The 14,840-nt window shown below is 32.0% G+C and overlaps 1 protein-coding gene across 1 annotated transcript in view; it reads left to right on the top strand.

The window, feature by feature from the left end:
- Window positions 1–14,840, top strand: part of LOC129959942 (protein unc-13 homolog D-like) — a 277,136-nt gene that overhangs the window by 187,925 nt on the left and 74,371 nt on the right. Inside the window, exons 14-16 of the mRNA XM_056072858.1 lie at window positions 9,683–9,773; window positions 11,166–11,207; window positions 13,938–14,035. Of these exons, the coding sequence (XP_055928833.1) occupies window positions 9,683–9,773; window positions 11,166–11,207; window positions 13,938–14,035 (231 nt within the window). The remainder of the gene's footprint in view (window positions 1–9,682; window positions 9,774–11,165; window positions 11,208–13,937; window positions 14,036–14,840) is intronic.

The following is a 14,840-nucleotide window of genomic DNA, read 5'->3' as shown; positions in this document are numbered from 1 at the left end:
AAAGAAAGACAGAATATTAGTTCGATATTGTTTTTCAACTTCAGAAAAAATAATGGAATTTTTAGTTAAAAAAAAATCTCTAACCCTTTAAACTAATCATCAAACTTCATGTTGATGCCGTCCTCCTATTTCTTGAAAAATGAAATAATCATAGTAACTTTAACCTTTAACTTTTTTCCGAATCCAAGAACACTTGGATTATGAAAAAAGTTAAATTTTGTCTAAAAGTGTTAAAAAGATGTCTTATAAAACATTGAGCCACCGTATGTTCTTGGAGTCTGAAGAAAAGTTTGAGTTTGTATTAAAAAACGCTAACGAGATCTCCTATAAAAGATTGAGCAGGGACCTTCTTAGATTAGTTTTTAAGGTATTAGTATCAAAGTATCAAAGTAGACAACGTGAATAAAGTTACTACTGAAACTAAGTTTTAAAAAAATTATAAAAATGCAAAAACCTTTTGATCCACCCTCTTGTTACATTCCTTTCAATGTCTCGAATGGTCGTCAAGAATTGGTATCAATTTATTAAGTCCAAAATTTTAATAATAGATAATTCTGTCATCTAAGCTTATTTTTCTTTAGTCTCAACATGCTATCTGAGCAGGCTCAAGCATTAAAAAGCTGCTCGAGTTTTATCCTCTTCCAATAAATGGTTTTAAATTTTACTATACATTTGCAATTCCTCTTTCGTCCTTCGCTGAGTTGTGGCTTAGTTGTTAAAATGCATTTTATTTTTATTGAAAACACTTTAAACATGATGAAAAGTCGATAATAACTGGGTTCAAAGGCGTGGGTGATTAAGTAGAATAGTTTTCAATAACTTTTATAAAAAAATTTAATGTAATAAATAAATTTAACGTAATAAATAAATTTAATGTAATAAATAAATTTAATGTAATAAATAAAATTTAATGTAATAAATAAAATTTAATGTAATCTACATAAGGTTCTTTAGCGATGGTGGGGTTATGGCGTGTTTAAAAGTAAGTAACAATTGTCATTTATTAAGAAATCATATGAATAAATTAAATTAAAATTATTCAAAGCTATAAAAATTTCCGAAATCTCTCCATTTAGAAATTATCTTGAATCCTTGTATTTACGCATCTTAATCATAGTTTAAAAGTCGAAAATACACGTGATGATAGAGCTGAGAATATTCTATTATTTGCGCTCTGATCATTTCTTTATCATTTAAAATGACGAAAACCAATTTTTTCACGCTTCCGTCTGCGACTAGAATGTTTCGCATGTTCGGAATATAAATGCCAGGATGTGTTCCAATTTTCCTATTTTTGCAACGAGTTTAGTCCAATTGTCATGAAAAATATCAAAATGCGGAAAAAATACATAACAGTAATTTTATTGGTTTCATTTGTTGTGTTGGTTATCCAAATGATAGGAGTTGTCTTCCTGAAACTTTTTCGCGTATACTCGAATAAATGTACTTGAATATTATTAACCGTAATCTGAGGGCGAACAATAGTTTTAAAAAGTCCTTTAAACAACAATTTTTGGAGGGTTTTTTTTTTTAGATTTATTGCTGGGATGCCGTTAATAAATAAATACCAGAAAACAGAATGTATATTTCGGACCCCTTTTTTTTGACCCATTGAAACCAAAACTTGACCCAGTACTACAAATCTAGACACAAAATCATGCACCAAATTTCGTAATTCATTGCGTTTATAATTTACTGCGTTTACTTGTATGCAAAAATACACATTGACAGACGGTCTATAGTTTGACGGGTTTGGTGCAAAATTTAACACGTATGTACATTTTAGATGCTATACCAGTGTACCAGATTTTATTCACCTAGCTCTCTTCGTTTCAAAGTTATCGTGTTAACTTATATTTGTACAGAAGTAGCTCATCTGAATGGATTTCATTCAAACTTTGATAGAAATCTACAACTTTTGTATAAAGACCATATACCAAATTTCATCCGTACAGCTCAAAACATTTTAAGTGATAACAGTAATGGGGGAATACACGAAGTACCTGGTGTAAAGTCTCGATCCAATAAAAGGTAGCGTTATGATCAAATTCTTTATTTACAGCTTTATTTACATAAATTTACAGTTCATCATCTAGGTTAAATGAGTTCTAGGTTAAATGATTTTTATTCGACACAACAAGGATATTTCCTCGAATACTTCGGAGAAACCCCTTAAGAAAACAGCTAGCCGACTCGTAGCGTTCTCGCAAACAGGCGTAGCTCCAGGGATCCACCGAATCTTTTCGGGTGGAATTCTAGTCGGACACTCCGCTTTCTGCCTCAGTGTCCACCATCCTTCTCTTCCAATCTCCTCGCACTTTTATCCTGTTCCCACCCTCATTCACATCAGACCATTTTCCCGGTTATCCAATAATCGTTCAGCAACAACTTCACTGGTCTACCGTCGACCGTGGGAATGCGTTGGGGAGCCACCCTCCACAATGTAAAGAATGCAGGTTTACATCTGTTTCAAATACAATGAGGTGGGGTCCCTTATCTGGACTCGCACTAATTGCCCAGATGTCCTTACTTTAAAGGGGTTGACCACCTGGCACTTCTGGAAGCACTTACACTGCGGTAGGGCGTCGCCATTGCTGATATTCCTGTCTAGATGCTAATTATGGAGCGTGGGAAAAGAAACGTCACCATGGTCACACAGGGAAGAAGCTGAATCATTACACTGGTTTCAATGATTGTCCATCTCCGAAACATGCTGAGGGTTTATGTTTAGGCTGGTGTTGCTTGATTTGAACCTAAATATTCTCATCCTTAGACTATGCATCCTTCCTTCTTCTGAGCTATTTAACTATTGACGGTTTTGACCGTTATCATTTGCTCCGGTGTCTTGTCGAGGATGAGGTAAGGAAGGAGTAAGTAGGGTTGTCTAGTCAGGATGCAGGAGGATGGAGCTTCTGCAGGGTGGGCAGACCCTCGATGGACGCCGAGGATCAGCGCCTTCTCTTTTTTAGACTTGGCATTACAACATGATCTGGCTGCTTTTACTAAGGTCGGGAATTCTTCTATCAGCGCCTTCAGTGTTTCTATGCTTTCTAGTAACTCCTTCAGATCAGCATTCATGTTTCCTTAGGGATTGGGATTATTTTTTTTTTCAATCTCTTGTTTTTGATTATCACTTGTGCATGTATTTCTGGACTTCTATTTTCTTTGCTTCTAGTTGTGGTTGTTGGGGCCTTACATCATCTCCAATCTGTAAGATGCCCTTTTGCGCCTGTTGGTAAGGTACTGGCTTCGGAACCGGAGAGTTCCATGCTCGAAATCCAATTCCACTGAAGAACCGACGTGTAAGCGGGTCTGGTGCATGTTAAATCCTTCAGGGAGTCCACGACGCAAGTCATAATTTGTACAGAGAAAAAAGCGATAAGCAATGCATCAGTCTTCATGGCGATACAAAAGCAAAAGAGACGGAAATATATCCCTTCAGTGATTTTACTATGAGATTCTTATTGGGATTTCTTTTTCACACATGTCGATCTTAGGCAAATGAATCTTAGGTATTTTTAAATGAATATTGCAAGCATTTGAGATATTTATCCCTCGCTCTAAGAGTTGGAAATGCAGAAGTCATCAGTTTTTTAGAGAACGTGTAGAATTAATTAAATAAAAAAGTGAGAATTAGATCAGGTAATAAGAGAACATTTTAGAATGAAATTAATATGGACTAATTTAAAATAAAATTTAGAAAATTAATTATAATTTAAATTAGGAGATATCATTACATATATATATATCAGTTTGAGAGAAATTTCTGAAATTCTAAGTAAGCATTTCATAATTCTAAGTACGTATTTTAACTAATAAAAATATCATATCTATATCTGAAATAGTTTTAGAAAAAAATCACTTTGTTATAAAAAATAGTGTCTTCGAAAGAAGCTTCTAAGTACAGAATTCGAGGACTGAAAAATAATCTTACACTAAAAGTGTTGTAGACTTTATTTGGCATCACAATGGTCGATTTTCAGAACAAAATGAAAATTGAATTTGAAAGAGAAAAAGAAATCGTATTTTGTATCTCGATAAACATTAAATAGTGGTGTTCGCAACCATAACTTTCGTCGGGAAATGCATTCAATTTTCCCCACTTTTATCTAAAAATCGATCCTTTTAATACTTTATGAAATCAACAAACAACTCTTATAGAACAGATTTATTTTTAGGCCCGCGAATTCTGATTTATAAAAAAAGTACTTATGAATGTTAGGCTCCTGTAAAATAGTCATTATTCAAAGAGTTTTTTTTTTTGTAACATAATCGAATCTTTCAAAAAATATTAGTTATGGAGTGAAAGTTTCACCAGTTATTTCTTTTTACATAACATGTATTGAAATAGAGTTTCAAAATTTTCGCTGAAATTAGAATATGCATAGTTTCAAATTTTCATTTTTTTTTAAACTTATTTCCGATGTAACTAAGCTATTATGAAGTTCGACTATTCATTTGATAGGTCTTTTTAATACACAAAACTTTTTAATTTAACCTTTCCCTCTCCAATTAATAAATTTTTATTTAAAAGAGAGAAAATGGTGTTTCCAATTCCATCTCCTTCTTATCCGGCATTATATTCGACTGCAAACTTAGAGGTTTGTTTCGGATAGCCAGTCCAGCAACTTAACCAATAAAATTGTTGTTATACACAGAGTGAACCATAAATTCCTGAAAACTTCAAAAACCATAATAAAAAAAGTAATGCTTGAAAAACTTTTTTGGTTTGCTAGAATATGTTCAGAGAGCCTTTGGATTTTTCCCCCCATTAAAAAAAGATTTAAAAATTGACCGATAGATGGCGTACCCATTTCAAACTGAGATGGTTTATATAAATCAGGAAAACAAAGCACAGTAGCTTAACACAGCTCATTTTATTTTAAAGTAAAAGATGTGCAACATGACAGCCCCCACAAAGTATTAAGCAACTGAGGCGCGTAACTTCGCCTATTACAATTGAGTGTAGCATATCGACATCGATGCAATCGACGGCCCATTGAAAGGGAACTTTCAGTTCCACCCAAGTAGCTAGAGAGCCTTTAGGTATCCCCAGAACCAAAAATCCCCTGGAGGAAGTTTTGGCGATCGTGAGTGCCATTTATCTTACATCCCTAGCTTATCACTGGGTCCTCAATGAATGTGTCTAGGAGGAATGTCTTGACGGAAGCAGCGACGTGAAATGAGGAACCATCCGGTATGTAGGCGACGGCTGGTAACTCAAGTCTTTGCTGCAAAGCAGGCACAATGTGTTCTTTCAAAAGCGTAAAATTCCGTTCTGCAGCGACTAAACAGTTTTTCCAACCTGATACAGGACAACGCTCTTCAAAAAAGAAAAGCCTCAGAATGAAGGACGCGGCTAAACCGCACCCAAGAGTCACACTTGCAAAATGGAGTGGTTTCGTCGTGTACTCACGAGAGTTTGATGTCGCTCAGATAATTGTTTTGCATATTGACGTCACCACGCAATGAAAAGTGGGCTCCAAACCACTAATGCTCTATCCTAAAAAGATAGCATGCTGCTGGTATCGAATGACGAATCCCTTTCCTGCCTTGTGTTTTATAGTTATCCTGATTTGCATGAACCATCTCGGTTTGACGTGTGAGCGCCATCTGTCGGTCATTTTAATTACTTTTAATGGGAGCGGGATTCAAAGACTTTTTGAACATATTCTTGTAAATCGCAATTTTTTTTCAACATTACTTTTTTTATTATGATTTTTTGAAGTTTCCACGAATTTATGGCCTGTATTTTTTTCCTTATCAAAACACAATTCGATTTATCTAAAATTTGAGAACTTCCTGCGTCAGCATTCTTCGTTTGTTTGTTTGTTTTTAAGTAATTGCGTCTAGGACAATCTGCATCAAATCGGATAAGAATTTCCATTTTCTTTTAAATTTAAAAGTCCTGGTAGTAACTCTATGATATATTAATGGTTACAAATTGTCTCGGACAGCAACAGTAATGCCTTATCTTCCATTTTCATTTTTGATATTTATCTACCTTTTCTAATTTACGTGGCTCCATCTGTTTAATGGAATTGGAACGATTTGCTTGATGCGAAACAGCTAAAGTTTATAATCGAATATTCATACAGATATTTCGGTCTTTCTGCTGATTGAAATCGATTCAAAAATGTAAAGTACATTCTCAACAAAGGCCTTAAGAATTAACAAAAATTGTTTGTCAAGAGAATTCCTAAATTAAAAAGAATGAAATAATTATACCATTTGAAGGATGATGGAAAATAATAATAAAGGTAGGCATTAAATAAATTATAAAAACCTTTGCTTAAAATTAAGCATTAATGAGCACTAAGTTGTGAAACTGCTCAGAAAATATCTGTATTTCAATAAAACATTTCAATTTAACATTTTTAATAACATTTTAATTAATAACATTTTTAATTTAATAAAGGAATGCAATGATTTCCATTTTTTAAAATTATTTATGTCCTCTAAATAACTCTATAATGCGTTAACAGTTAAAAATTTTCTTACATGGCAGCTATGATGCGAAATCTTCTGCACTTAAGTCCACTAAACCAAATCATTCATTTTTATTTATCTGATATTCATAATTAACATGGCGCCATCTGTTAAATAGAATTGGAACGATTTATTTGAAGAGCTGAAGTGTATAAGCGAACATTCAAAAAGATATTTCGGTCTTTCTATTGATTGAAATCAATCCCAAAATATAAAGCACATTCTCAGCAAAGCAAGTCAAGAATCAAAAAAGAATTTCTGAATTAAAAAGAATGAAATAATTGCACCAGTTCAATAACCATCGAAAATAATGTCTTTAAATTTAATTTAATTAACTGTTGCTTAAAATAAAGGGGCATTAAATTTTGAAACTGCTCAGAAAATATCTCTACTTCGAAAAAATTATAAATAAAACATTTAAACTAATAAAAAATTTAATTTAGTCGGAGGAATGCTCGAATTTCAAGGGAGTGTATTTTTGTTAAATTATTAAAATTTTCTAGGTTTAAAATACCCTGATAGAGATAGGAGAATGAAAAAGTCACAGATTTAAGTACGAAGGAAAATCGTAAATATTATTAACAAAGATACGTTTTCAATATATATTTCTCAATAAAAATAAATTTCTAGAGAGAATTTTCAAAAATTAATTGTAGAATCAACTATGTATTAAAAGTGTACCTTTATTTGCATTTAAAATACAGCATCACAAAATTATTTCATTAACTCGAAAAGGATATTAGCACTACCGGCGCTAGAAAAAGTAAGTTTCATCTCAAAATATGGATGCATTTATTAAATGATTTCAACCATTGAGTTAAAAAAAAATTAAAGCTGCAATTTGGTTGTTCGAAAAATGTTTATTATAAAATAAAGTATTGTATTATTTTTTTTAATTTGTGAGGAATTTAAGAATGCAACCATAGTTTTCCCCTAAATTGTGCAAAATTAAATAAAAAAGAAAATTCATTTGCCAGGGGGGGGAATAATTAATACAGTGTGGTCAGCGTAAAACAAGCATTTATGGGATGAGTAATATTCTAGGAGTCCACGGATTTCCTATAATCTACCATTTAGTAAGAATTTGAAAGCCCCATGTCTTTGCTTGTGGGACATTTGTTCAAAGCACTTGCAATTAAGGTGCAAGTGTTCTCGGTCACTTCAAAATAGAGCATTATGATAATTCCCATTTGCAATCCCATTCTTAGATGAATTTCAAGTGGATTTCCTTAAAGAAGTCTATAGAGTCAAAAAGTACCAATGTGATATGCAACAATAGGAAGGACAGTATATTCTAACCACATTTCTTCAAAAATATTTGTTAATTATGAAATATGCTTGTAAGCTTCTTCAATCCAAAGGAAGAGGTTTCTGTAGTCACAACATTGTTGGGCCATTGCACAGACGATTGGCACTTTTATGAATGTTGTTCCTGCTGCATTTACAAATTGGCTTATTTAGACGGCACTATGATGACATCCTGCGGTCCCCATTGTCTCCTCAATCACCAGATTGAACTTATGTTTTTCTTACATACACACACATATATATGTATGTGTGTGTGTGTGTGTGTAATGATATTTTAAAATCTAATTTAAACTTAATTAATTTCCTAATTTTTAGTTTAATTCAGCCCATATTAACTTCATCCAAAAATATTCTCTTATTTCCTGATCCAATTCCACCTTTTTTATTTAATTAATTCAACACGAATTCTAAAATTGCTGAAGTCGACAAGTTCCCACACTCCGAGTGAATTGATAAAAAATTATCAACTCAAGTGAATTCTTTTTAAAAGATTCCTATAACCCCCTTACCTAAATCGACACTGTAAAGAAATCCCCATCAAAATCTCACAGTATATAATCACAGGAATAAATATTTCATTAGCTTTTCCTCTTTTCGCTCTTGTGTTGTCCTGTGTTGATGTGCCTCATCGCTCCTGCTTGTGCATAAATTATGCCTCCCGGGAGGGGATAAAGACGAAGCTTAAAATTTGAAAGTGTCTGCTCTCTTCAGCCCCTACTTAGTTTACATAGTTTGTACATGGAGATCAAAGGCGATAAGTGTCTGTTAGAATCAGATCATAAGAGCAAAAATGTGTGAAAGTTTTTCTCAGTGCTTTTACTAAGAGATTCCTATAGGGATTTCTTTGGAAAAAGTCGATTTAGGAAAAAGAATCTTAGGTATCTTTAGAAGGAATGAGTAGGTGTTAGGGATTTTTATTATTTCGCTCGGAGCGTGAGAAGTTCAGACTCAGCAACTTTTTAGAGCCTCGTGTCAGAAATAATTAAATTTTAAAAAGTGGGATTTAGATTAGAGAATAAGAAGAAATTTTAGAATAAAGTAATATGGGCTAAAAAAATTTAAAAATTAATTAGGATTTAAATTAGATTAAGAGATGTCATTTTACATGTGTGTGTGTGTACATCGCCTGGTAAAACTTCAAACATGTTCGTAAAAATAACACTCAAGAGACCATTGAGTGTACCATTATTTTCAGTACTTATTCATTATAAAAAAAAATATTGCACTAATTATTTCTTTAGTAATGAACAGCCTTTTTACTTGTAGTAGATGTAGTGTAGTAGATGTACTTGATGTAGTGCATCGTTAAAAAACACCCACATCCCATAAAACACTATGTGTACAGCAAAAATAAAGGACGTCCAAGAAATACTATTTTAGCTACCCTCCCCTCTCCCCCTTCCGCAATATTTACCTTGAAAAGATGAAGAAACGGACTAATATTCATCCTAGACTGCTTGTCAGGCTATCTGTTTCTCTTTCATCCCCCCCTCTTTCCGGCTCTATGTCACTGCATATATCTTAACCATTTTGTATTATTTTGTGGCTCCAGGTTAGTGCCCTTATTGCACTGATCAGTTCCATTGTAAAAAATTACCCACAATGCCAGACACTTTAGATGGATACTTCGTATCAGCATGGCAGCAATAGCGTAATAAATATGAAGGGCACCTGCAGCAAAATGTATTGTTCTCTTCCACTGTCCATATTAGATTTCAATTAAATCACTGCAAGTTTCTTTCTGTTACTATCAAAACGGGTTATGTTCCCTTAATTTCAAATTTGGGTAGTAGATTTATTTGGAAATATTCGAGTGTGAGTTGACTGAAGTTTTAAATGTAATCATAAATGAAAGCTCTTTATAACTTATCGCTTTGTTCTTTAGGTGCTTACAATTTCTGTACAACATGGAAGTTTTTCAAAACTCAAGGCCTTTTCAACTGAATTTACAAACTACCATTATTGATGCTGTTAAGGTAAGTAGTATAAAATATATATTATAATCACCCAGCAATTGAAAACTGCTTTAGTATACAGTGAGATCAGCACTTTTTAATAATATATTTTAATTATTGATAGTAGAAATAGTTAAGGTTTGATCGATTCGTTTCGAAAGATTAGTTAATTTACTTAAAATAATCATCAAAACATAAGATTATGTATTACAATCCTCAAGGTATTTTTTTTTTCATTTTCTCAACATTAAAGAATTATTAGTAAGACAATAGCATCACAATAAAAGAAAAGATCTAATAATCACACCCTTAACTAAAATTAATTTTTGTATCTATAGCCTTCACCATTGATAAATTTCTTCCTACGTTTACTTGTAATAAGAAGTAGCAAAAATGATTTATCGAGAGCTTTTTGGTTGCATTTTACTTATTCTGCGATTATGCTAAATTGTCTAATGAAAAGTGAAGTAAATTCTGCCTGGTGTTTAGTTTAATTTTCTTTAAAAAACAAAAATTCTGTTTTCATTTTCAAAAATATTTCTTTTGGTACATTTTTATAACGTTCGCATGCTTTATAGCACACAAAAAGGTAAAACATAGTAACCAGATATCTTCATAAACAATCGTGTGTCTTTATAAAATCTGGCATGTACTTACTGTTCATTTCAGTATTTTAAGAGACCACTTTTCGACGATTATATCTCATTAAGGGGAGAGACGCGGAAGAATGAGCGCATTTCCTGAATTCTTCGTCATTCTTTGACCTTGATTTTCGCCCTATTAGATACTTTTTTGTTCAAGTTAATATGAATTTTATGTCATTTCTGACCGTATTATTTTAATTCATTCTGCGAGTAATCCGAGTTTATTTTATTGTTAAATGTAAACATCCCCTCTTTTCATCTTTCCTCTCACCCTTATTTTGAAGAATTAAACCCATCCTGACGCATGCGCAAAAGCGCGGAGTATTTTAGAATCCATTGTCAAACAACAGATCCCTTTTATTGTTATTTGCATCCATTCGAAAGAAAAATACTTCTAAATTATCTTTCAGATTGCAATTTTCTTAACTATTTCTCTAAATTATCAGTTTATTAAAAAATCATTGATTAATCAACAAGGTTCTATCTGAAAAACAATAGCACATAAAAATAGAAACTTAATGTTTCTTTTTGGAAAAAGGGATTCGAAACCAACCAGGACTAAAGCTTAAAATGTTTTTGTAGGTTATTAATGCTCCTCATTTAAAACTTGTAAATGCTTACCAGAAATATGCAAGTCAAAGTAAACTTGTATATTATGCTTATGCAGTAAGTTAATGTTTTTAGTTTTATGCTTTATGGATTATATAATATTTTTGTTCATTCGCTAGTTACTTTATTACTTTTAAAAGAAACATTCTCTTGATTTTAGCAAGGAACTTTGAGATACGTGGACGGTATCAGGGACGCTAGGGTGAGTGAAAATGTTTGTAGTTTTTAATCTTAGAAAAATAGGATGAGCAAATAAATTTTCTTTTTTTATGTTTTCTGAATTTTTTTTTTTTTTTTTTTTTGTCTTTTTTACTTCAGTTTTTATTAATCTGCTTGATTTTTTCCTAGTATCCATTCATTATCATTTATATTTTATATATAATTATTTATTTCATGGATTATGATAGCTAATAAAGGTTTTCTATAATTCGAATAAGTTTTCTTTTTTATGTTATCTTAATTTTGGCATCTTTTTTTACTTCAGTTTTTAATAATCTCCTTGATTTTTGTCCAGTATCCATTCATTATCGTTTATATTTTATATATTATTATTTATTCCATGGATTATGATAGCTAATAATGGTTTTCTATATTTTCTTACTGTATATTAATTTATAACATGAAACTCTTTGTTTAAATTTGCTTTTTCATACAATTTAGGCAGAGAGTTAATTTGATTGATTTAGTTACATTAACATACTGTTTCGAGATAACTCTAGGACTACTTTGGCACAAACGTAATTTTGAACCCCCGTTAGATGAAGAGTGCGACTCCTCAGCTGACATCACCCCTCTCCAAATTCCGCACCGCACTTGTGGGAGGAGATTTATTCCGTATGGATTTGGAGGATCTGATTGCATAGCAGTTCTTTTATGAAATCGGGCTTCGAACCTGGGGCGTTCTGGTCGAGACCTTATCAACAGATCAATACGACCTCTTAGCAGAGCTAGAGAAACTTGAAATAAATATATAAATGTAATAACATGGAACAAGATAGTAATAAATAATATAAATTAAATTAAAACCGTTTTTAAAACATCATTAAAACAAAACTCCCTTGAAAAATTGAATACGAAAATTACACTTGAAATATAATTTTAATAATAGTATTAGTTAATGAATTTGTTCTAAAATTTTAATATAATTTTCTTTATTTTAGTTACTTCCTCTTTGAAAACTAAAAATATGAAATTTATGGTGCCATATTATTATAAATAATATTTCACTTTGAAATCCATTTCTTCAGTTTTACAACCAAATACGAAATCGATATTTTATAAAATTAATTTACTAACTAATAATTAATAACTTAAAATATTAAAACTGTAATATCTTGATCCGGAACGATCAAATAAAAGAGTAGCGTGGCAAAACAATTCATTTATTTACAACCTTATATATGCACATAAAAATAACTTGTTCTCATCTAGGTTAATATTATTTACAAAATTCACACTACAGTTGAAAGCTAATCATGAAAATAATTCCTCAATCAATTCGGAGAATAAATACACACACAAAAAAAAGTGCTAATAGGCTGTTAGCTCAAACGGCTACTCCAGGAGCAGCTCCAAAAATCCACTGATCTTTATTGGGGGAATCTTAACACAGAAACCCGAATCGCACGAAACTTCTCACAAAATCAGGAACACCTACTTCGAACACCGACGTCTCTCCGAATTCTCCTTCGATGCCTTTCACAGCTGTCCTCTCTTCTCTCAAAAAAATACTGCATTTTATTCCAGCCAGATTTCCGCCGCTGGCTTTCTCATTGGTGAACTTAAGTTCCTTCTCGCGCAATAGCTGCTCAGCAATGCTTCCTCAATTTCCAGTCAATCGTGGGAATGTCTGTTAATGATCTATCTTTGTAGCTGACCCTTCCCGAACACTTGTTAATCATATTCAATGCACAGTTAACACCGGCTAAAGTTCATCTGACTTCGACACTTAATGACAGCAGTTGCTAGTGATTGATCGTTTCTTTAAGAATTGAGGAGTCCCTTCATAATGGGGAAAAAGTTTAATGTCTGGATGTTTAGAGTTTCTTCTTCCTTGACGATATGATGGATCTATTTAAAATGACGAAACACATCTGTAGTCCGTTATCTGGATACAACAAATGACAGACACAATGACTCTACTGGTGAAGAGGATCGCCATCTGGCAGTCCGTAGGCACATAACTATGTGTGGAGAAATGGGTGACGTTACATCTGGGCGGAATGTCAATTACCATGCGAGGAAAAAGGGGAGACGTTACAAAACAGACAATTGTCATTAAGAATGCATAAGTATACCAAGTTTTTAAATTCCATCGCATTAGCAGCTGAGTAAAAAATCAGTTACAAAAATCCATGTTTACAAACATGAAATCAACCTTGTTGTTTAATAAAAGTAAATAAAAAATTGCTTTTATAATAAAATATTTTTCGTCTCAAGGGAAGAAATTTCGTTTGAACTCCGGCAATTATTTAGAGTATAATTTGAATCATCTGTACCTTCAAAGAACTGTAAAATTATCATGATTTATGAGTTTTGGGGGCTGAATTAAAATAATAAAAAATTCAGCAGTTTTTGGCACTAATAGTTAATTAATTACTAGGGAGCAAATGAGGAAACTGTTTCAAATTTCCATTTTGAAATTTTCTGCTAGTTCTAATAAAAAAAATATTTTTAAGAACATTTAATTTTCATATCTACCCATCTTATCATACATGAAATGATATCAAAATTTGATCCTAAAACAAATTATTTAAAAAATTTTTAGGTATTATCTTTATGAAAAATCTTTATTAAGGTACAAAGCTCTCGGCCTTCATCGGCTTACAACTTGGTACTTCCATTAGTTTTTTATATGAACAATGAATGAAAATTTAACTATTTCCGTATCTGAAATGTTTTGTGCATTCAATGGCTCTCCTTCTTGTTTTAGTTACCGATGAATTCACGGGCAGAATTCTTGGGATATTTGGAAACTCTGAATAGGGACATGAAAGAGTGTCTTGGCAAATACCAACCAATATTTGCTAGGTGAGTTCGTAAGCTTCTAAGATGATAATTATTTATATTATTCAAATAGTTTGTTCTGTTCAATCAATTGAAAAAGCGTCGAAAAAGGCGTGGAAGAGCTAGAAATTCCTGCCTTTAAGAAGCTGGAACAAAGGACAGTTATTTTTCTGTGGGAATACATTGCGATTCTGCAAATTAACTAATCGTGTTTTTATTTTAATCAAAACCTAAATCCTTGATTTGTTTTTTAATTCAAAATACGTAAAAAAGTTTAACTCACATTTTATCTCAAAGAAAGAGACAAATGAATATCAATCCTCAATGAACATCCATATCTTTTTTATTAGAATATTCATTCGACAGTTTTGAGATAGTAAATATATTCAAACAGAAACAGGTGAGCAAACAGATTAATTTTACAGAGTCCCCTATCTGTATTGCTTTTCTCTACAAAATGATTAATATCATGTAAAAGTTGAAATCTTTTTTAAAAAAATGTTATTGTATTTTGTTGCATTCAAAACATTATTTACAAAATTAATTTATTAGAATTTTGGATTTTTTTTCCCTCCTTAACTTTTTCCTTTGATTCGTTTTTATATCAGATTGAACAATTCTTGTGCTAAATCCTCCACATGTTAGTGACAGCATAAAAAATGTGAAACTCATTCAAGTTACAAAATTTTCTATTGAGAAGATATCTGTCTTTATTTTATTTCCAATTTTAAGAACATAAAAAAATGCAAGCGAGAATGTTATCTGCTTCGTGTGAAATCATCATGAGGAATTTGGAATAATTAAGTATTCATTAAAGTAGCATAGTATA

The sequence above is a fragment of the Argiope bruennichi genome, chromosome X2 (assembly GCF_947563725.1).
Source record: "Argiope bruennichi chromosome X2, qqArgBrue1.1, whole genome shotgun sequence".
In the NCBI taxonomy this organism is placed as follows: domain Eukaryota; kingdom Metazoa; phylum Arthropoda; class Arachnida; order Araneae; family Araneidae; genus Argiope; species Argiope bruennichi.
Note: the sequence above shows the minus strand (reverse complement) of the source record. Positions and strands in the feature narration are given on the sequence as shown.